Consider the following 24,109-nt stretch of genomic DNA (forward strand, 5'->3'; position numbering starts at 1 on the left):
TGATCAAAATCCATTTTTATGCAGAAACTAAGTCAAAATATTGATTTTTTCACTAAAAATGAGAGAACTGTCCGCCATGTTTTTTGTTCTGACCACAGGAACCTTAAAAGTCACGTGACTTGGAACAAACCAATAGGAACAAATATCCATGGAATAGCCACGGGATATGACTGTCATTAACTTGCATTTTAGCTAAATCCATGTCAGTTTCACGGAAATGTGAGTGATTCTGTGGCTATTCCACGGATTTTGAGTTAAGCGAATCCGTGGCTATTTCACGGATTCCTGTGAGACCAGGTTCATTAATTAACAAGTAATAAGGCCCTTGTAAGTCCTTACAAGATGCTTATTAAAATTATTGTGTGTTTATAAGCTTATATAAGTGTTAATAATGACATTACAAACACCCATGACCCACCCATTATGTCTTTGCCATGCCTTTATTAATCTTATTTTGTTTGCTTATTGATATTAAAATATACTTTATTGCTCATCTATTATAAGTTAACTATAAGTTAACTATGCTTTTTGCAACTACCGGATCTAAAGGGAGAACAATGCCTTATTACTTGTTAATTAATGGTTATTAAGGACCTTATTATAAAGCGTTACTAAGAGATTTAAAGCAGCAAATCTGCGTGAAAAAAGTCACAGATTTACGAGAAAAAAGTGGGGAAAAAAGCAACTTTTTTTCTCGCAGATTCACACAAAATACAAAAAAACACAACAAAAAAATAAAAACATACACAAAATTACAAAAAACACAAATAAACACACAAAAAACACAAATAAACACAAAAAAAGCACAATTTTGTTTTTACAAAAAAAACCGACAAGGTTACAAATAAAAACACACACAACACACACATAAAAAACACAAAAACCCACAATAAATTACAAAAAACGATAAGTTAACTATGCTTTTTGCAACTACCGGATCTAAAGCGAGAACAATGCCTTATTACTTGTTAATTAATGGTTATTAAGGACCTTATTATAAAGCGTTACCAAACTCTGTAAAATGTTTTATTCTTTGGTTTAATCAAATAAAGTTGATTTGGACTAACTGTGTTCCTAAAGGATTTCCAGTCAGTGCAGAGCAGCCAGCGTGCAGTCTTTGGTTTGGCTTCACTTTAACGAGGCCTGACATGTGTCCCGTCATCAGTCTGCTGCGCCTTCACGCTCCGGGAACCTGATAGGCTTGTAACGGGACTCCTGCAGTCATGGTGTTATTTCCCTGCAGGAAGTGTTCGGGTGGAGCTCCGGAGGCGTTTACACACAAACCAAACTGTCAATTTGCAGCCTTGGCTTCCTTTGGTTCGTAGCCTTTAGCTGTGGCTTACAGTGTTGTTTTAAACAATAATTTATTATCCTTTAAACACATAAACACAAACACACAGAGGCCACAAAAACTAAATATATCTGACTCCAAGATAAACAACATACATAACACATGGCATGCGAAGGAGATAATTGCACATTCACATAAACATGTAGAAGTAATTATGGCAAAACATAATACTGTCTATAGCAGGGGTCTCAAACTCAAATTACCTGGGGGCCGCTGGAGGCAGTATCAAAATGACCACAAAAAAAGACACAAAATTACTAGAAAAAAGACACAAAATGACTGGAAAAACACTAAATTACTTAAAAAAAGACACACAATGACCAAGAAATACACAGAATTACCAAAAAAGACACAATATTATTTAAAAAAGACACAAAATTATTGAAAAAAGACACAAAATAACTAAAAAAGACACAACAAAAGACACAAAATGACCAAAAATGATACAAATAAAATCGAGTCCCACTAGAATAAAAACCAGAGTTGATGACAGGATCACACACAATCACAAGATCACATTTATGTTGGTTTTTCTTTGTTTCTTTTTGGTTCAAAATGTTGATCCAGTAAGTAAATTATTATCAGGTCATATAGGTGAGGTTGTACTGAAAAAAATATATATCAACATGGCATTTAAACATTTTTTAAGTGGTGTATACAGGCAGGATGAAAAGGATTCAAAAATGGACAAAATAGCCCAAAACTCCATAGAGTTAACCATCTTCAGATCTCTCCTACAGTGTCATGATGGTTTTTATCCACATGGTGGCACTGACTCACCTGAAGTGAGTAAAAAGTTACCTGGCATCATTTAAACAGACCGTTATTCTACTTTAACATGTTACGTTACAAGTTATATCTCTTTTTATCTAATAAACTGATTTTTGAGTGTTTTTATTACAATATAATGAAGATGACTTGTTTGCCTTCAAATAAAGTGGAATATAACAGGCTTTTATGTACAAGGAATGAGTAGTGGCCTTCTAATTTAGAAAAAAATAATGCTAAAATAAAGTTTTAAATAGATTCTAATAGATAATACTAAATAATGAATTAAGTTTTTTTCAACCCTCTTATTGATTTTTATGTTAAATTCAACTGAAAGTGTGATGAAACACTATTTTTTCCACTTAGTTGCACAATAAAAATACACAAATTACCTTTTTATTTATTTATAAATTTAGCTTATTTTTTCCTTCTTCTTATCAGAGCAACCTTAGAGGCATTCGTTGAATATAAATTCTTGTTTTGATATCCGGTTTGATATGATCTAAAACATTATTTTAATTTTCTTACAAAAGCAACCTAAAAGGCATTTGTTGGATATTCCCTGGACTGCTCCAATAATACATTTAAAATGTATTATTTATTTATTTATTTATTTATTTTTAAAGGAAAAAATAATTTATATTACTTTTGGGATTAACTGTGTTAGACTGTCTTTAATTTTTATTTTTTACTAATAAAAATAATGAATCCATAAAAGAAAATGGTGTACAGAGTTGCATAGTATAGAGCTGCCTAAATCATGTGATAAATCCTTTAAATCTTTCTAACTTTATATTAGTAATATTATATTAGTAATAAAATTAAATAAATAAATAATTATAATAATAAATCTATTCTAAAATATAAAATATATAATATTGAAAATAAATTACTAATATTATATTTTATTATTTTTATGTCACTAATATTTATATATTTTTATATATTTTACAGTACAAAAATGTGCACAACACGCCTGTCATGACGTCACCTGGCGTCCGTCCTCCGCGGAGAGGGCGTGGCTTGCTGACGCATTGCGGCTCCCTCCCCGGTGCGTAAACGGCGCAGAGAGGCACGGCCGCTGCTGCGCGTGTGTGTGTTTTTATTATACATGTGTACGTGTGCGCGCGCGCCTGACAGCGTCTCCCCTGGCAGCAGCAGCGTCAGTCTGCATGTGGACTCGATCCGGAGCTGAAGCATCCGGACCAAACTGCGCAGAGATGCGGCGCACGTAGACGCGACATGCGGACACACCGCGTCCCCTCCGCGCGCTCAGACCCCGGTTCATAAAAGCTCCGTTAACATTAATTTTCCGTGTGTTTGTTGTAGACATGGCGGCGCTGAAGTCGAGGTGAGCCGCTCCGGTGCTCGGTCCTCCTCTGCCGGGGAGTGCGCACGCTTTTCTCGCTCTTTTTTTTGTGCCAGAAAGCACCTTAAAATCCGGGTTTTTCTGTTTTTCTCCTGTCAATCATTGTGTGAGGAATCATGACGACGGGGCAGGACGAAAGCACAGTCCGCGTGGCTCTGAGGTAAGTCTCTATCATTTATTTTTTAATTTTTCCATCAAAATGCGTAGCTGTGCCTTAATTACCCGGTGCCACCTGTCAGTCAGTGCTGCGGGCCTAGCAAACACCTGCATCTGCTGACACACACACACATGCACGCGCACCCACGTACACACTCACTGTATCTATAAATTATCAGCCTCATTTCATTTTAGCACGGTGACCCAGATCCACCACCGGCACCTCTTCACGCTGCAGCCGGCCTTCAGGCCACATTGTCCGGCTACTTTTTGGTCCAACCCCCGCTATGATTTGCGGTTCTCCAAAGTGTTGTTAACAGCGTGTTTTCTGTGCAGAACACAAATCAATGCGCCCATTGCACAGGTGCACACACACATGGGGTGTTTGCAGCACACTTGCATGCACGAGGAGGGATGATATCATCTTTTGTAAGGGGCTGAGCCATGAGAGAAAGAAAGAAAGAAAGGGAGATAGATGGGTGGGAGAGAGACAAGCCTCCTGCAGAAAGACAGAGAATCGATGAAAGAAGAGCTTCACTGACAGCCAGGTTGTTAAAGAAAGGACAGTGGTGCGTTCAGTGCCGCTCCTGCAGAACTGTCAGGTCAGTGGCGGTTCTAGACCAGTGTTACTGTGGGGGCCAAGGAGGGGCCAGTGTTTAATCAGAGGGGCACAATAAAAAACGGCAAAAATGACATTTAAGCATTCAAAACCTTTATTTTAGCTTATTTTAAAATCGCATTGAAGTATATTTGGAAGATACAAAAACAGTGATTGAAGCAATGAGCCTTACTAACAATAACAATTATTTCTCATTTTTGTGCACAATTTTTTTATTTATTTTGAAAGTGCAGTACAGTGAGAATTAGGCCTATCTTCTTTTTAAAAAAAAAAATATACACAAGCTTTTATTGCACAATTAAACTATTGTACAATGTAAACATTCTGGGTTCCTTTTGTGCACAATGAGATATTGTTTGAACAAAAAATAGGTGAGAATTTTTCCATCATTCATCGTTATAAATTGATCATTTTATTATTAATTGTAGAACCGCCACTGTGTCAGCTCTTCTCTTTGTTTGCAGACATTCAGTGGACAGCTCAGTTATTGCTCCACGGCTGCCTTTATCACAGAATAAGCTTCTTTTCCTCCCAAACACATAACACTTCTTGTGCCATTGTGCAGGAGGAGGCCGCTCCCTCCCTCCCTCCCAGCTGGTGAGGTGGCACAGTGACAGTGGCATAATGTGAAACCAGTCTCCCCCTCCGTCTCCCCCTCCGTCTCCCCCTCTGTCTCTCTCCAGAAACCATTTTAAAACCATTATGAAACGGTGATATGATAATGGCCGTATTGTTGCGTTCATCTTGTCTCTTCGTGCTCGGCTTTGCTCTTTTTCTGTCCACTCATCCTCACGTGCTCTTCATCTCAAAAGTGCATCATCATCTTGTGCATGTGGAGCTTGTTTCTCCACAGCTTCCTGATTCCATTTCCCATTTTAAAGAGTGGAAATGCACAATTTCATGCTGTTTCGTGAGGCAGAAGACACACTCTAAGAAATGATTCAAGGAGCCTGTAAATGTGATAGTAATATAAAGATATGCATACTAAATAAAAATGCTGAATATCATCATGATGAGTATTTGAGTTGACTACATCAAAATTCATTAGTAGAACTCCAACAGGAATCTTTATCTAAAATATCCACATATAAATTAAGTTAACTTCTTCAAAATAAATTAACATTTGACTCACAGATTACATGGTTTAAATATTTGTAATAATAAGTGTACAGTAAGTTTAAAATCAGTCAGTACAACACATTTTAGTAAATCAAGTAAATCATAAGGAAATTCGCAGTTATATCCTACAAATGTTTTCAATTATATTTCCTCAGTTTGTTTAGTGATTTCTACTCAGTTTTTCCATATGGTTAACATAATATTTCAGTTACATTTACTCAATTTATGTGGTAATTGAGTCAAGTTTATTCATTCAGACATACTCAAAAACTGTTGCACTGATTGAATTAAGTAATATGCAGTATTATTTTTTTTTAGTGCATATGTGGTTGCTTTTGTTTTATTCTCAGACATGTTGCTTGTAATCAGGCCTGCAACTGATTATTATTTCTGTTATTTATTGATTGTTTGGTCCAGCTGGGATTGGCTCCAACCTGAGTTAGGATATGCAGGTTAAGGATATATGAATGAATGAGTAATTAAATGTTTGGTCTATGAAATGTCAGGAAATAATGAAAACTGTCGTCAAACTTCTTGTTTTTTCAATCCTAAAGCTGAAGATATTCAGTTTAATGTGATATAAAAACCAACTTGTTGTTTCAACTTAAATATTTGAGTGTCCATGCTGCGAAATAATTTTATGTCAAGACAACAAAGATGATGGAGTTAACTCAAATGTTGCCATTTGACTCAATATTTTAGGTTAAAATGACTTTTTGCACAAATCTTTGTTGTACTGAAAAGAAAAAAAAATTAGTTATAATGACAAACAATCAACACTGGGTTTTACTGTGCAGGTAAAGGCAGAAAATCTCCATATTTGAGAGGCTGAAAACTGCATTTTCTACCATTTTTGCATGAAAAATGAACAATTTATATAAATAGTTGGTGGTTATTTTTCTGACAAATCTTTGCAGCTCTACTTCAAAACATAGTTAATGATGTCATGTTCTCCAGCAGAGGTTTGTTTCAGCAGAACACTTTTAAATGGGTGGGAGAAAATATAATTGGGATATAATATAATTGGGATAAAATATAATTTTACCTTAAAAATCAAGTTGCAAGAGCTTCTTTATGGATATGACTTTCTGTGCTAACATTTACCAGTCATACAAGGAGAAATTCATCATAATGAGGCATTAAAACACCAGTTTGTAAACCAAATATATCAATAAATGTGGGTTTGTTTTGAGGAAAAGTGCAAAAGTCGTGTAGGGAGTTGCATGAAACCACAAGTAGAACAGTTTCTGCAAATCACAAATCAATGATATTTATTACCAGTGTGACCAGTGTGACAGTCTGATTGTGTCTTTAAAGGCGTTTCTAATGCAGTCAGACGTCCAGCAGCTGATCTGATGTTTGTCCATCAGAAGCTGAACAGTTACTGGATAAAACCTGATGATGGTGTTACTCAGTGATGAGAAATAAAGACTGTTTTAACTGTAAAAGTTCAGTTTGTTGAAACTATTGTGGCGTCTTTTTACTCAGTCTTGTCCGACAGTTTGAGGCTGTTATTTGTTGTGTTGTTGCACTGAACCGGATCTCATTAAATGGAGCGGAGGTCACAAACTTTACCCCCAAAACTGACCACAGAGCTGAATTACCAGCTGACTAATAGTGTCTCAGGTTTCATAACTCTCTGGTGCCTTGGCAGATTGTCTGGATTTCGTTGTTGCTGCTTGCAGCATTGTTGGGAGGACATGCCATGGATGTATCAAGAGAACTGGATATAGTATTAGAGGCGGGGCCCCATTCATTCCTATGAAAGTTGTTTAATGGTGCATGAATTTGAACAAGAAGGTAGAACTCCTTGCTCTGACTGAGATGACAATGAGGAATCTGTGGATCAGGTTCAGCATGTGGTTGCAGGAGTTCAGTCTCGATTTTTGGGTATTCACTAGAAGTCTGCCGTTTCTTCTCGTTCAGCTCGGTTTTCTGCTCGACTTTTCCACTTTTGTGCATAAAAATACCCATATCTTCTATGGTTCTTCTGCTGGCCAAGCTGGCTACTTCCCATTTAGTGCACCACTAACTTCAAAAAGAATAAAATTACATATAGTGGAGCGGCATAGCTCAATATATCATAACAATTGTTCATTTTGTGATAAAAGCACCAAATTTGGCAGATGTGTTGATAAATATATTGGCAACAAAACTGGATATTGGGCCATCACAAACTCAGACCCTGGTTGCCGTGGCAGCCATTTTTTCAAAATGGCTACAAGCAGTTGGTTAAACTTTCTTTTCCCATTGGACCCAGATGCAATAATTAGTGGGATGGCACAACTAACCTATTGTTCATTTTGTGATAAAAGCACCAGATTTGGTACATATATAGCTTATTATATTTAGAAAAAGACTGGATATTGGGCCATTACATATTCACATTCTGATGACCAAATAATAACGCATATATAAGTGAGTAATGACTTTTAAAAATCATCCGTACCACATTTGCTCTAGCATCCACCATCTGACAAAAATGCACAAAAAATATAACCCTTTTTACTGATTCAAGACACTGTATAACAACATAATATATATTTTATTTTGTAAAAGTGTGAATGAGTATTTTATTTGGTTCTCAGGGTTATAGGATCTAGATTATGTCCATTTAGTGGAGCGGCATAGCTCAATATATCATAACAATCATTCATTTTGTGATAAAAGCACCAAATTTGGCAGATGTGTTGATAAATATATTGGGAACAAAACATCACAAACTCAGACCCTGGTTGCCATGGCATCCATTTTTCAAAAAATGGCTCCAAGCTGTTGGTTAAACATTCCTTTCCCATTGGACCCAGGTACAATAATGGACATAATCTAGATCCTATAACCCTGAGAACGAACACTTTTACAGACTACTTTTACAAAGTAACTGATCATCTCATTATATTATAATGTTATTATATTTGGCCTTGAACCAGTAAAAAGTGTTGTCAGATGGTGGATGTTAGAGCAATAGTGGTACGGATGCTTTTTAAATGTCATAACTTACTTATATATGTGTTATTATTATTTTTCTATATGTATTTTAAGCTATATTTGTACCAAATCTGGTGCTTTTATCACAAAATGAACAATAGATTAACTATTCCACCCCACTAATTATTAACAGCTCTTCTTGACTTTCAGACTATTGTTGGAGTTGGTGGATCAGATTCTGATAGTAGAACATTTTGCAGGTTTGATGTTCAAAATAATATATCCACTAATATGTAAATGTTGTCGTAGCACTGCCCTCCCAACGGCAAAATCAGATAAATTGGTTTCTGGAGATCAGCGAAGAACACACACACACTTTATAGTGTGTGAAGCAACATAATGGACATAAAAGCCAGTTTCCTGTGGAGGCAAATTACAAACCAAAATCATAGCCACCAACTTTAAAACTCACCAAAATACATGTTTGTCCAAACTAGAGTTAAGTATGTATTTAAAATGACTTCTTGCACTTTCTATAAACAGCAGAAGAGTCTTTGTAGAAGCATGCAAATTGCAGTTAATCCAGTAAGAGGTGGATGTTTTGTCTTCTGCTTCCAGGAACTAAAATTACAGACCTGATTTTAGCAAACTGCCTTTCACTTTGTTACATGTTCAACCAGTTTTTTCTACAACAAAACCAGAGAAGGAAAGTTAATCTTTCTCTGTTAAATAGTTTGGGCAGTTTTCAGCTACTCACTCCAAACCCCAAAGATATTCAGTTTAATATGATATAAAATAGATTAAAGGCAGGAAATCTCCTTATTTGAGAGGCTGAAATGGGCGTTGGTTTTTTTGTGCCATTTTTGCATGACAAAATAATCAAAATAGTTGGCAATTCATTTTCTTTCCCTCCCTGCAAGGACTTTCTCAGCTCGAGCAAAACAATATGATCAATAAAATGTCAGAAAATAATTAAATACTCCATCCCAATTCCTCAGAGTTGAAGGTGATGTCTTTAAATGTCTTTTTTTAAACTCCATGACCCAAAGATAAAATAGAAAAAAGCAGGAAATCTCCATATTTGAGAGCCTGAAAATAGCATTATAGTGTAAGTTTATTGTTTTTTCACTCCAAACACCAAAGATATTCAGTTTAATATGATATAAAATAGATTAAAGGCAGGAAATCTCCTTATTTGAGAGGCTGAAATGGGCGTTTTTTTTTGCCATTTTTGCATGACAAAATAATCAAAATAGTTGGCAATTCATTTTCTTTCCCTCCCTGCAAGGACTTTCTCAGCTCAAGAGCAAAATAATCTGTTTTTTTTTTATTATAATATCTATAAAATGTCAGAAAATAATTAAATACCTCATCCCAATTCCTCAGAGTTGAAGGTGATGTCTTTAAATGCCTTTTTTTTAACTCCAAAACCTAAAGATAAAATAGAAAAAAGCAGGAAATCTCCATATTTGAGAGCCTGAAAATAGCAGAATTGTGTACATTTCTTGTTATTTCATTCCAAAACCCAAAGATATTCAGCTTAATATGATATAAAATAAAAAGGCAGGAAATCTCCTTATTTGAAAAGCTGAAATTGGCTTTTTTTGTGCCATTTTTTGCATGAAAAAATAATCAAAATAATAATTAATCATTTGTTAAAAGAGTTGGCGATTATTTTTCTTTCCCTCCCTGTAAGGACTTGATTTTATAAGCTGAAGGGCAAAATAATATGATCTATAAAATGTCAGAAAATAATGAAAAATGTCTATCCCAGTTCCTCAAATTCCAAGTTGTCTTCAAATGTCTTTTTTTTAAAACTCTAAACCCAAAGGTATTCAGTTTAATATGATATCACATAAAAACAATCATGAAATCTCCATATTTGAGAGGCTGAATATGCAATTTTTTGGCCGTTTTTGCATGAAAAAATAATGTTTAATCATTTATTAATCATTACTTTTATATTTTTAATGCCAACTTTGCATGCTGCAGGTTAGCTGCTGCTGCCACGTTCATTCACCACACAGTAAAAACATGCAGCAGGAAAATCAATCATTGGTCTGTAAAATGTCAGAAAATAATAAAAAATGTCTATCCCAGTTCCTCAAATTCCAAAGTGTCTTTAAATGTCTTTTTTTTAAAACTCCAAAACCCGAAAATATTCATTTTTTTCTCCAACAAAACCAGAGAAGCAAAGTAAATCTCTCTCTGTTAAATAGTTTGGGCAGTTTTCAGCTTTAAAACTCGACTAATAATCTGCAAATTTGAAGCATCAAGACAAAAAGAAGCCTGTAAAACCTGTGTTTAATTCAGCACAATGGCCTTTAAACAGCTTCATTACCTCCTGACAGCAGCTCTGTAATGGCTTTGCAGTGGCATGTTTTAACTGCTACCAACTGGCAAAATAGTTCGTCATGTGTGTTGACAAGTCTTGCACGTGCACAACCAGTTCAAATTGGGTGTGACAGCTCATTCTCTCCCAGCTGCTGAAAAAAGTCCAAATAAAACCCCAACGAGCTGCAACACACACTACAGGCCACAAGTTTGGAAGCAACTTAAATTTTCTGTTCACAATTAAAAACCAGTTTGGATTCTTGGATGTGTTTACTGCATGATCAGACTTTACTTTCATTGAATTGAACCATTTGAAGAAAAAAAAATGTTCTTCTTCTTTTCTCTTCTTTTCTTCTTTAACATACACTACTGGTCAAAAGTTTTAGAACACACCAACTTTTCCAGAATTTAATTGAAAATTATGCAGTTTAATGTCTCAGTGTACTCTGAAATTAATGCACATTTGCAACATTTAAAATTCTATATTGAGCATGATAGTGTTTTGAAAGTAAAAAAAAAGATTCAAAATCACATTTTATGTTGGACTAAAGGACTAAAAAAAGACACAAAATGACAAAAAAGACACCAAAAGACACAAAATTACTAAAAAAAAGACACAAAATGACCAAAAAAAGACACAAAATGACTTACAAAGACATGAAAAGAATTCAAAAATTGACAAAATAGCCCGAGACTCCATAGATTTAAGTTGTTAACCCATTTCTTGTTCCCTGAAAAAGGCCTACTTGTATAATTCTGAAATGTACATTATTTTTCAGTTTGGTTCAGCTTACCTTTTTTTATTTACCTCTGGCAGTTCACCACTTACCTTTGTACCCTTTCAAGCTGTTCATTTGACTTGAACTGCTTGAATTTCAATAAAAAACTGGAAAAATTGGGGTGTTCTAAAACTTTTGACCGGTAGTGTATAGCACTCCTGTAGCGATGACAGTTAGCTCTTAAAGTTATTCCTATGGTCTATGTCTAGTACCATCAGGTTGAATGCACTTATTGTAAGTCGCTTTGGACAAAAGCGTCTGCTAAATGACATGTAATGTAATGTAATTTGCCTCAATTGACCTTTAGGTAAACATTGATGTTAGCAGACCATTGCTGAGTAAATGTTAAGAAAAGAAAAGAAGTTTTAGGGTTGAGAAGCTTTAGAAGAGTCACAACGTCTGTGCAAAATAAAAAAGGACAAACCACAGTTTTCATTTTTCACTTTAGCTCTTTAACTTTTGAGAGTTTGGATACAAAAATCCCAATAAATCTCAACTGCTCTGACAAAACAAACAAGAGTACAGAAAGAAGAATACACAAAGTCAAAGCAATAAAAGCCCAAAGACCTGATAATTATAATAAAAATGTCTTCTAATAAGTGACATTTATTTTGTTGCAAAGTATAGCAATGATGATCTTTTTTTGTACAAATTTGATCTTGCTTCCAAACTTTTGCCCTGTAGTGTATTTGCTGTGCAGCAGCAGAAAGGTGTGTGTCAACAGAAATGTAGGTAAATGTAATGGAAAAAAGTGTGGGGCTTATCTCGGAGAGACTGAAATGTGCAGTTTAAGCCTTAATGCTTGATCCCAGATTGCAAAGTAAAGGAATGAGGGCTCCAATAATCGCTCTAAAATAATCCGAGCTTTTTCCCAACAGAGGCCGAGCTGTTCTTTCAGACTCCCACAAAGCTAAAAACATTGACTTTAGCCTCCATAGAATGTGTTTACCCATGCAGGGAGAGGGTGAGCATTGAGAAACAGTCCAGAGTGCAGCTCAGTCTATAGACTGTACTGTAGTGGGATTATTTACACAGTGCAACACGTCACAATAGTTTGTTTTAATGGTGCGTGTACATTGAGGGGAAGGGCTCAGGACCTGTCGAACCTGCTGCTGAGGAGATTAATGCAACACAACAAGCGTCTATCATTTATTATTTTCAAGGTGTTGACACACGAGGAGAGCGGATCAAAGCCAGAAGGAGGGCGCGACTGTGTTTTATATCTGCTGTAACAACTCTGAGAGCTGCCAAGCTCATTAACCACAGAAATAATAACATGAAGGAGCAGGAAAATCACACCACTCATCTCTGTTTTTATTTTTATTTCCTCCCTGTAACGACTTGGTTTTCTCAGCTGAAGGGCAAAACAATATGATCTATAAAATGTCAGAAAATAATTAAAAATGTCAGTCCCAGCTCCTCAGAGTCCAAGGTTATTCAGTTTAATATGATATAAAATAGAAAATAGAAAGAAAAGCACGAAATCTACTTATTTGATAGCCTAAAAAAAGAGCATTTTTAGGATTTTTTTGCATGAAAAAATCATCAAAATAATGATTAATCATTTCTTGAAATAGTTGGCGATTATTTTTCTTTCCCTCCCTGTAACGACTTGATTTTCTCAGCTGAAGGGCAAAACAGTATGATCTATAAAATGTCAGAAAATAATTAAGAATGTCAGTCCCAGCTCCTCAAAGTCTAAGGTGATGTCTTTTACTCCAAAACTTAAAGATAAAATAGAAAAAAGCAGGAAATCTCCATATTTGAGAGCCTGAAAATCACATTATAGCATAATAGTATAATAGTATAATAGTATACTGGGGGGGTTTTCGCTCCAAAACCCAAAGATATTCAGTTTAATATGATATAAAACTAGAAAAAAGCAGGAAATCTAAAAAAAGAGCATTTTTAGGATTCTTTTGCATTAACCACAGTAATAACATGCAGTAGCAGGAAAATCACCCGACTCATCTTTATTTTTATTTTTATTTCCTCCCTGCAAGGACTTGGTTTTCTCAGCTCAAGGGCAAAACAATATGATCTATAAAATATCAGAAAATAATAAAAAATGTCAGTCCCAGCTCCTCAAAGTCTAAGGTGTCTTTAAATGTCTTTTCCTCTTCAAAACCTAAAGATAAAATAGAAAAAAGCAGGAAATCTCCATATTTGAGAGCCTGAAAATCGCATTATAGCGTAATAGTATAATTTTTTTTTTTCACTCCAAAACCCAAAGATATTCAGTTTAATATGATATGAAAATAGAAAAAAGCAGGAAATCTACTTATTTGATAGGCTAAAAAAAAGAGCATTTTTAGGATTTTTTTTGCATTAACCACAGTAATAATAACATGCAGGAGCAGGAAAATCACATGACTCATCTCTGTTTTTATTTTTATTTCCTTCCTGTAACGACTTGGTTTTCTCAGCTCAAGGGCAAAACAATATGATCTATAAAATGTCAGAAAATAATTAAGTGTCTATCCCAGTTCCTCAGAGTTCAAGGTGATGTTTTTAAATGTATTTTTTTAACTCCAAAACCCCAAAGATAAAATAGAAAAAAGCAGGAAATCTCCATAATTGAGACCCTGAAAATAGCAGAATTGTGTACATTTCTTGTTATTTCACTCCAAAACCCAAAGATATTCAGCTTAATATGATATAAAAAATTTAAAAAGGCAGGAAATCTTCTTATTTGAGAGGCTGAATATCCAATTTTTCGGTCGTTTTTGCATGAAAAAATAATGCATGCTTCAGGTTAGCTGCTGCTGCTGAGCTCATTAACCACACAGTAAAAACATGCAGTAGCAGAAAATCAAGAGGTATTTTTCTCTTTAATTGTTATTTTCCTCCAAAGGGCAAAACAATATGAACTATAAATGTTTATCCCAGTTCCTCAAAGTTCAAGGTGATGTCTTTAAAGTTCAATATGATGCAAAAATAGAGAAAAGCAGGAAATCTACATATGTGAGAGGCTGGAATCTGCATTTTTTGTGCCTTTTTTGCATTCAAAAATAATGATTAATCATTTATTGGAATAGCTGTTGATTATTTTTTGTCCAATCAATCCAGCTCTGTATTCCACCTTCTCCATCAGAGGTTTGTTCCAGTAAAAAAAATGTTAAAATGGGGAAAATATATCATTTTTAAAGAGAACTTTGTGTGCTGCAGTTTGGCTGCCGAGCTCATTAACCAGCCAGTAATAACGTGAAGTAGCAGGAGAACCAGAAGAAGTCTCTTTCTGTTCTTGGACTTGATTTTCTCAGCTGAAGGACACAACAATAACAGATTAAATGGCTCTCTAACCCTCTTAAGGCTTAGGTTCAGGCTGCTTTAATGTAATGACACGGAGGCATGCAGCAACTGGTGTAAGTGGCTCAGTGTGATCTCGGCTCGCTGCTCACCGGACAACTGTGACGACGGGTTAACTGTCCTCAAAGCTTGTTAAAGTGAGCCGCACAATTAGAAAAGATATCTGCTATTAGTTAATGAGCACACCAAGACAAGAGACGACAGCTGAGGGTTTAGAGAGAAAAGAGAGGACAGGAGCGACTCTACGGAGAAGATTAACAGGAGAAGAAGGGTTCAAAAAGTCCAATATAGCTCAAATATACACTGTAAAAAATGTCTGTAGATTTTACAGTGGAAAAACTGCTAAACCATGACAGTAAAAGACCATCAAAATGATAAATGTGTTAATTCAGTTTCAGTAACAATGAAACACCGTAAATATATATATATATCGGCCAAAACTGTGTTTTTTTTGCATAAAAAAACAAGAAAAAAAATGACTCCACTGTAAAATACGCTGGCACCGTGTTTGTAACAAAAGACAAAATTACTAAAAAAAGGACGTAAAATTAATTTAAAAAAAGACACAAAAAATTACTCTCTAATCTTTTTTATTTTACATAATTACTTTCAGGAGCTGAATACTGCATAGAATGTTTTCTGAAGAAATGACAACACCGGAGGATTATATTTAAGGGAAAAATGACAATCTGCCTGTTTTTTTTGGAGAATAACCTCGGTTCAGCTGTTTGGTTTAAATCCTGACTAAGTGTTAGAGTGTGAGCAGAGAGGACTGGTGGAGGACCAGTTTCTTTCACCAAAGAAATACTTGATATGCATAATCAAACACTAAATTGAGGCTGCAGAGACACTTAGAAATGCTTGTTAGTGTGCAGTTTGAGCCAAAAACCATGAAAATCAGAATTTAAGTAAACTTGCAAGCAACAGATGCATGCAACTTTGATTTAAATCTCATTTGTAATTGGGCAGCCAGTATGATTCTAAATAAAATGAACCAAAACTGTAGTTTTCATGAAAAAAACTTAATATGCATAATCAAAACTAAATTAAATAAACTAAATTTAGGTTGCAATGCCTGTTAGCATGCAGTTTGAGGCAGAAACCATGCAAATTTTTGTTTTTTTTCTGCAGATTGTATTTGAATATTTCTAGGGTTCCTAAACAGTCTTGGAGTCAATTTTCTCGGATAATTTGTCATTTGTAAGTAAAATAAACCTCTTAATTATGTTTGTGATCAAATAAATACTTAATATGCACAATCAAACACTAAATTTAGGGTGCACTGACATTTATCAATGTCTGCATATAATGTTTTCTGAAGAAATGACAACACCGGAGGGTTGAATTTAGTTTAGTTAAGTTTAAGTTCAGCTGTTTGGTTTAAATCCTGACAGTGTTAGAGTGAGAGCAGAGAGGACTGGTGGAGGACTGGCAGAGGACCAGTGTGAGCTGGGAGACGGGAGCTGGGACGTTCAGATGCGTGCTGGTTGCCCGGGGCATCACCACGGAAACACAAAAGCCCCGCCGCTCTAAAGCCTCTACAGACCTCCAGCTTTGTTCTCATCCACTGAGCCAAAACAGACTGACCCACAGGCCTGTCTGTCACTCTGTGAGTGTGTGTGTGTGTGTGTGTGTGTGTGTGTGTGAGAGAGTGTGAGTGTGAGTGAGAATGTCAAGTATTGTTTATTTGTCCCAACTTTGGCAATTTGGTTGCAGTCTAGGTGTAGAAAAGACATAAAAAACAATACATTCCAACACACATACATACAACTGATCACAGCCTCATTTTATATATATATATATATATATATATATATATATATATATATATATATATATATATATATATATATATATATATATATATATATATATATATGTATAAAAACAAAAACAATAGTGCAACAGAAGGCAATTCCAGGTGAAGTGTCAACCACATAGGTCATCAACATCATCATCACCATCATCATCAACATCATCATCATCTTTCAGCCAGGTTCACTTCCCTAATGTTAGTGGGGATAAATGAATATCTGTAGCTATTGTTTTTCACCCTCGGGGCAGATAAGACACACCAGCTGGTATCCAGACAGACTCACAGCTGAGAGGATGGTCCCGTCTGAACACACACTCCTGTTGTAATGTTTGTGTGTGTGTGTGTGTGTGTGTGTGTGTGTGTGTGTGTGTGTGTGTGGGTTGGTTTTGAGCTGCTCTGTTTCTTCCCCTCTTGTAAAAGAGGGAAAAGGTCAATAAAGCAATCACTTGTTTTGCCTGTAACAAACACAAATTAAGAAAAACTTGTTCATGGTACTTTATGTTATGTCCCTCTGGGTATAGACCAAGTAAAAAAAGTCTGGGATCCTGAACTAGTCTAATCAATAGAATCTCCTGAACTGATACACTAACCTCTTCACAAAACTCTTTGATTCTCGGGCAAAGAGTTTACCTTTATCTTCACCACATTTAGTGCATGAATCAGGGATGTTACTGTTACATTTGTTTAATTTTACTGGTGTAATATACACTCTCATTAACCTATTAAACTGTAAAAGTTTTAGGCGTGTATTACCTGACTGTACAGGCTATATGCCACTGTTCTACTGTTAATTCCTCTCGTAAATCTATTTCCCGTGCTCTGCGTTTAGAATTAGAGGAGTCAGAGGAGAGCTCCGTCAATATGTCGTCAAATTCAGAAATGATTGACCCCTTGCAAAGGCATTTTTACTGAGAATTTTTTCTAAAGGGGACAGTGGAGGGCAAACCATGAAATTATCTCGGTTGTTTGGATGCAGTTCAGGGTGGCTGTGGCTCAGTTGGTAGAGTTGGTTGCCCCCCGACCGAAGGGTTGGTGGTTCAATCCCTGACCATGGCAGCCTACATGTCGAAGTATCCTTGAGCAAGATACTGAACCCCGAATTGCTCCCGATGCTGCGTTCATCGGTGTGTGAATGAATTCCCAATGGTGGCAGGTGGGACCGTTTAGGGTAGCCTCTGCCACCAGTATGAATGTGTGTGTGAAAGGGTGAATGAGCACAGTCTGTAGTGTAAAGAGCTTTGAGTGGTCACAAAGTGACTAGAAAATCGCTATATAAGTGCAGGTACATTTACCAGTTCTTCTAAACATTTTACTATTTTTGCACACCTGCTAGGTTCATAGTGTTTTATACGACTGCTGCATAAAAGTCAATAATTCTGTCATTATTCGTGGAGTTACCAGCCAAGAATTGACAGATAAAAGTATTTCTGGTTACAGTGGAGTGATGGAAAAGGGATCAGTTGCTGTAAAAATGTGGACTAAGACCCCAAGCAACTGTGACTCAGTTCAAAGTGCAGAATGGGATTCACTTCAAATAGTTCTGCTTCAGGTTGAGCTCAAGTTTACGTCGATAACGATGGATTTTCTCCTGTTGAGCTCTCTGCGCTGCCACCAGGGAGTCTGGCTCATTCTCCCTGTTTTGTCTGCAGCTCTGATCGTCCACTCTGACTTTTGCTCTCTGCATCCTGGAGCTCTGATCCACATTCTTTAGTTGTTGGATCGGCCCGAGGGGGAGCTCTCTCTGCACCATATTACTGTACTGCTGCTCTGCAGACGGCTGTGTGTCTTTTAAACGCTGGCCAACGTGTTAAAGTGTTAGCCAAGTTACCAGACGGAAGCTATGAATAACACCTAGTTTGCCGGCGGCGGCGCTGCTTGCAGGAGGAGTGTGTGTTTCCAACAGGCGGCTTCAAATAGACTCATAGGTTCATTAAAGAGCAACATAAACTGGGCTGACATCACTTTGTTTCATGTGTACTATAAGCAGAGCGCTCAGGCTGCAGGCCGGATGGTTTTCTAGTTTTATAGTGTTGGTGATGGATGTGAAGGCTTTCTGCAGCCGCACGCTGATTTACTCACCAACTATCATTAGTGCAGTGGTTAACTGTTGTTGTTTAGTCTATAAAATACAGGATGAATAGAGACAAATGTGCTTCTACGAGTGTCCAGGGCTTCAGGTGGCTTTGCTTGGCTTGCTTGGTCGTTTTTGTTACCATGGCAACACATCGAGCTGCAGCCTTTTCTGCAGCATCGTATCTTATCCCACAAGTTTTATGGCCGGTTTAAAATCTGTTGTTTGGTAAATTGGTAAATTTGACTTTTATTCAGAGCTGCAGGTGGCATCTTTAGTTTGCATGTTTCCTCCAACAAAGAGTCCATAATCCAAAGATGTATTTAATTTTCAATGACACAAAACAGAAAAGAAGCAATTTCTCACATTTGAGAAGCTTAAACCAGTCATTTTTAGCTTTTTTACTATATGACTGAATTAAATTATTGATTGAAATTTCACTATTTGTTGGTTTATTGTCTGTTAAATGCTTGTTTGGGTTCTTATCCCTACATTTCCAAATGAACAAGTGTTTACAGCTTAGTAACTGTGTTTACAACAGTTAGTCAATTAATTGATCAGTCAGTTATTTCCAGCTTTTCAAATGTAAAGATTTGCCACTTTTTGCTGTTTTATTTTGCCGTTTTTGGTCTGTTAATCCTGTTTCGAGGCTGCTCTGAACAAATTATCTGCCCAGAAGATTCTTAAGCGTTAGGAAATATCAAAAATATTTCATATTCATGACTTAAATCCTGACTAGAAAGTGTCCGTGTCATGTTAGTTTGTAGCAGAAGCTTGCACTTTATTTGAGTATTTGAAAAGACAGTAAAACTTTTGCAAATGTGCAAAATGTATAAAACATGCTGATGCTCAGCCTTCAGTCTCAACCATTACTTGATTTTAAGTTTTTTCTCTCTTTTGGTAATTTGTACATAACTGACATGCACACACAAGTGGAACCAGCTGATAGTTTATTTGTTTTTTATCCAGAGTCGTGCATGATCATGCAACTTTCTGTGACATCCAAAGCCCTGAAATATTTTGTTTAAACACCATTTGTTGTCCTGCATCAGGAGTGAACTGTCTAATGCAATGGTCTCAAACTCAAATAACCTGGGGGCCGCTGGAGGCACTATCAAAATGACCAAAAAAAAGGACTCAAAATTACAAAAAAAAGACACAAAATGACACAAAAAATGACACAAAATGACCAAAAATTACACAAAATTACAAAAAATGACAAAAAATGACACAATTTTACAAAAGAAAGACACACAATTACAAAAAATGACACAAAATTACTAAAAAAAGACACAAAATTACACAAAAAAGACACAAAATGACAAAAAAAGACACAAAATTACTAAAAAAAGACACAAAATTACAAAAAATGACACAAAATGACACAAAAAAGACACAAAATGACAGAGAAAAACTAAATTACTTAAAAAAGAAACAAAATGACCAAAAAAATACACAAAATTATTAAAAAAGACACACAATTATTTTTTAAAAAAAGACACAAAATTACTAAAAAAAGTAATTAAAGGGACCTTCCACACTCAACACGGTAAAGTGCCATTCATATAAAATCACATTGAACTTTCATATCAAGGTGAGGGCCACAAAATATCATCACGAGGGCGTCTGTTCTTAGGATTCAAAGATAAAAAACGGACTAAATCTGCATTACGTCTGTTGTTTTGCATGTTCATAAACTTAATTAACATCCTGCAGAGCGCCACCAGACCTGAACCAGACTGAACAAGTAGTTCGAAGACATCTCCATTTATAGACGAAACATTTAATCCAAAAATATATTCTTTATGTGGAAAATAATCATTAGTTACAGCACAACAAACATCCAAACACAGCATGAGAAGGGAAGTCCTGCAGCAGAATGAAAGAGAGAAACTCCCATTATCAGATATTCAGATTATCTTTAGTAACCGACTCTGGCTCCTCTGCTGCACCGTAATTTGAGTGAAAGCCGGATTCATTTCCAGTGTTTAGCCTCCGTGACTCTCCTCTAGACACAGGGCTCTCCCCTTCCAACACGACACTAAGCATAGCCTACACTTAAACTGGGCTCGGCCCAAAAATAGACGGAGGACCGGCCGCCGCCGCCGCCGCCGCCGCAGCATTGCTGGAAGACCTCAGTTATCTATATCACAGCCCTGCAGGAGTCAGCACATTTCTGCCTCACGCATCTGCAGCCACTCAGCTGTGGAGCCGCACGCAGCACATGTGGACACGGTCATGACACGGAAAGATCTCCTTCCTCCTCCTCCTCCTCCTCCTCCTCCCATTATTTAGCACTTCAGAAACAAGCTGCTCGTGCAGAATAAATCTGATGTAATTATAGAGTAGCTTACATGTAGCCACACCCATACAACTATGTTGTTCTCTGCCTTTGTCTCTTTCTCGGGTTTTTTTTTTTTGCTCCAGTTTTCTCTCCAGTGTGTTCAGCCTTTTCCTCACTGTACAGATTGGTCCAGTTAAGGTAGTTTGCATAAAAGACCAGCCTTGTTTTCTTCAGTTTCTTGTTCATTTTAATGGCTGGTACAACTAAAAGTACATTTGTTTGGACAAATAGAATGATAACAACCAAAATAGCTGATAAGAGTTTAATTTAAGAGCCGATATCTAGACATTTAACATGGTTTTCTTGATAATGATTTGAGTTAATATCAAGAAAACCATGTTAAATGATAAGATATCAGCTCTTAAATTAAACTCTTATTTGTTGTTATCATTCTATTTGTCCAAAGAAATGTACTTTTAGTTGTACCAGGCATTAAAATGAACAATCAATTGAAGTAAAAGGGTGGACTACATTTTTTTTCCATGACTGTACTTGATATGAATAATCAAACTCTAAATTTAGGTTGCACTGACCCTTATAAATGCCTGTTAGCATGCAGTTTGAGACAGATACCATGGAACTTCTTGTTTTTTCTGCAGATTGTTTTTGAATATTTCTGCATACTAGGGTCCCTAAACAGTCTTGGAGTTGCTTAAATCGGGTATTTAAGAGTCAGTTCACCTGGATAAATTCTCATTTGTAAGAAAAATAAACCTCTTAATTATATTTGTGATAAAATAAATACTAAATACACATAATCAAACACTAAATTTAGGTTGCACTGACACTTATAAATGCCTGTTATTGTCTTTAATATTGGTCTTATTCGTTATAAGTTCAGTATTTTTATTTTAAGAGCAGTTTGAGGAGGCAGAAACCATGCAACTTTTTGTCATGCATGTGTTAATTTTGCAGGTTGTATTTGAATATTTCTGCATACTGGGGTCCATAAACAGTCTGTGAGTTGCATAAATTAGGCATTTAAGAGTCAGTTCACCTGGATAAACAAAAGCTGTTTGTCCTTATCAAAATATAGAATTAGATATGTCCACAAAAGTAGTTTATTACACTTAAAAAACCCTGTCTATTAACATGGAGAGGAGGAGATTCTGTCTTGTTTTTGCTCCAGTTTCCTCTCCAGTGTGTGCTCAGCCTTTTACAGATCTGTCCAGTTAAGGGGCTCGGCTATAACGGATGAGGGTCTAAATGTGGATCGCGTGCTGCAAATAGGATGTGGATGTAACTTAACTTCCATCATCAAACTGCCAGCAGATCGTCACAAATAGGCCTCAGACGGTCACAAATAGCTCTGTTTGCATAGTGAGCTGCCACCTCTTTATTTATGTGGGGAGGCTGTGTCTGCAGGGAGCCGCTCTGCATGAATCCTGCTCTATTTAATGTGATATTAGAGGTTACATCTGTGGTTTCTCCTTAATTTAGATGATGCATCTTTAAACTCTCTAACCCAGTTTATATAAACAGGCAACTGAAGCTGTATACTCAACTGTAGCAGCTCAAATTGGGCAGAAACCACTAATTATTTTCATCATGGTGAATCATTTCATCCATTTCCCAGAGTCCAACCCACAGTCCAGGCCCCGAGGTATTAAATCAACATCAATATGGAACAAATAAAAGCAGAACATCTGTGTATTTTTAAAAAAAACAGCAGATTCTTTGCATTTTTTGCTTGATAAATGCAGAGCTGCACACTAACTTTTTTATTTAGGAGCACCAGCACATAATTATGGTGCACCCAAAAGTTTTTACTGAGGGTAAACATGCAGTTAGAGTAACATTAGCTCCACAAAGAGAGGCTTGATAGAGTTTAATCTTTCACTAAGATAACCTAAGTGAAAATAAATACTGTTCAAATATTCTCTCATTTAATTTGCACAGAGTTCAGACAGATAATAAGTAAATAGACGGTGGTGTTGATGCTGTCGGTCCTTTGATGGATCACACACACACACACACACACACACACACACACACACACACTTCTCACACCTTTAGTGCAGTGCGGTTGTCAGACAGCTTCCTGTGTCAGACAGTCTTGCACCTGAGACGCCGGCGTGTATTAAACGAGCTGAGGGTGGTGTATGTATGTAAACGAGCCGCTCCACCACCTGCAGCAGCATCTGTCTGAATCTGCATATTCATGACGACTTCCTGCTGCAGGTGAGAACTCTCAATGAAGGTGGCGTCTATGGCCCTGTTTACATGAAGGGAAAACGCAGATATTTCCATGCAGTTTGGCCTCTCATTTACACGAAAACCCTAGCCTGGGTATACCCAGAATGCCTTGCGCGCTCATATTTAATTTCAAACCTCCATCCAGTCTGGCAACCAGAGAGGTTTCTTAGCCCTGTTTTAGGGATCCAATCACAGAGCGGGGAGGGACGGCACGACGATGACGCGTCCTACTCGGCACTTGGAAGCTTGTAGTTTTCCGGATCCAACATGGCTGCTGCAGACGCGAAACTCTCTTTAGCTGTAGATGGTGTTTTAAATAGTTTAGAGCGAAAGTTGAAAGGTGAAAGGTCTCTCGGCAGCTCCGCTGTCCCCCGGTAGCGGGGCTATTAGCCGCTAGCGGCGCTAATCACCGGCGCTACCGTAACGCCGGTGATCTCACTACGAGCCGGGGGACAGTGGAGCCCCCAGAGACCCGCAGCAGCTTGTTTATTGCCCATAAAATCAGTGGATGTGTGGCTGAATGACATGAGGGGGAATAAAGCGTGAAAATAAATAATCTTGCAGAAAGCGAGAACTGGAGAAGCAAAGCAGCAAACAACACTCTCTCACAGACACACACACAACAAACATCCATCTCTGTTGCTCTACTACGTCATCTGGTATAACTGATCTGATTGGCTAAGAGCTACCTACAGACGCTTTGATAGACATTCTAAGCGTCCAATAAACGGCTCCGGAGGATCGTAAACCACACCTCCTCTACGGAGAAATGAACGGCTGGTTGGCCAGGCTACGAAAACCCCGTTTTTATCACAGAAAACGATTATTTCTAAAAACTCCGGGCAAAGTGGAGAATTTGGAAAACTCCGGTTCTGTGTTGTCGTGTCAACTGGGAGAAACAAACGGGGTTTTAGGTTCTCACGCTCATTCTAAGCGCCAGAAAATGTTTC

General features: G+C 36.8%; 1 protein-coding gene across 1 annotated transcript in view; it reads left to right on the forward strand.

Moving 5' to 3' along the window:
• The first annotated feature begins 3,211 nt into the window (after window positions 1–3,211).
• Window positions 3,212–24,109, forward strand: part of kif21a (kinesin family member 21A) — an 81,203-nt gene continuing 60,305 nt past the window's right edge. The window contains 1 exon segment of the mRNA XM_059334340.1: window positions 3,212–3,648. Coding sequence (XP_059190323.1) covers window positions 3,605–3,648 — 44 coding nt within the window. The 5' untranslated portion in view covers window positions 3,212–3,604.

Source organism: Centropristis striata, chromosome 6, assembly GCF_030273125.1.
Source record: "Centropristis striata isolate RG_2023a ecotype Rhode Island chromosome 6, C.striata_1.0, whole genome shotgun sequence".
Taxonomy (NCBI): Eukaryota; Metazoa; Chordata; class Actinopteri; order Perciformes; family Serranidae; genus Centropristis; species Centropristis striata.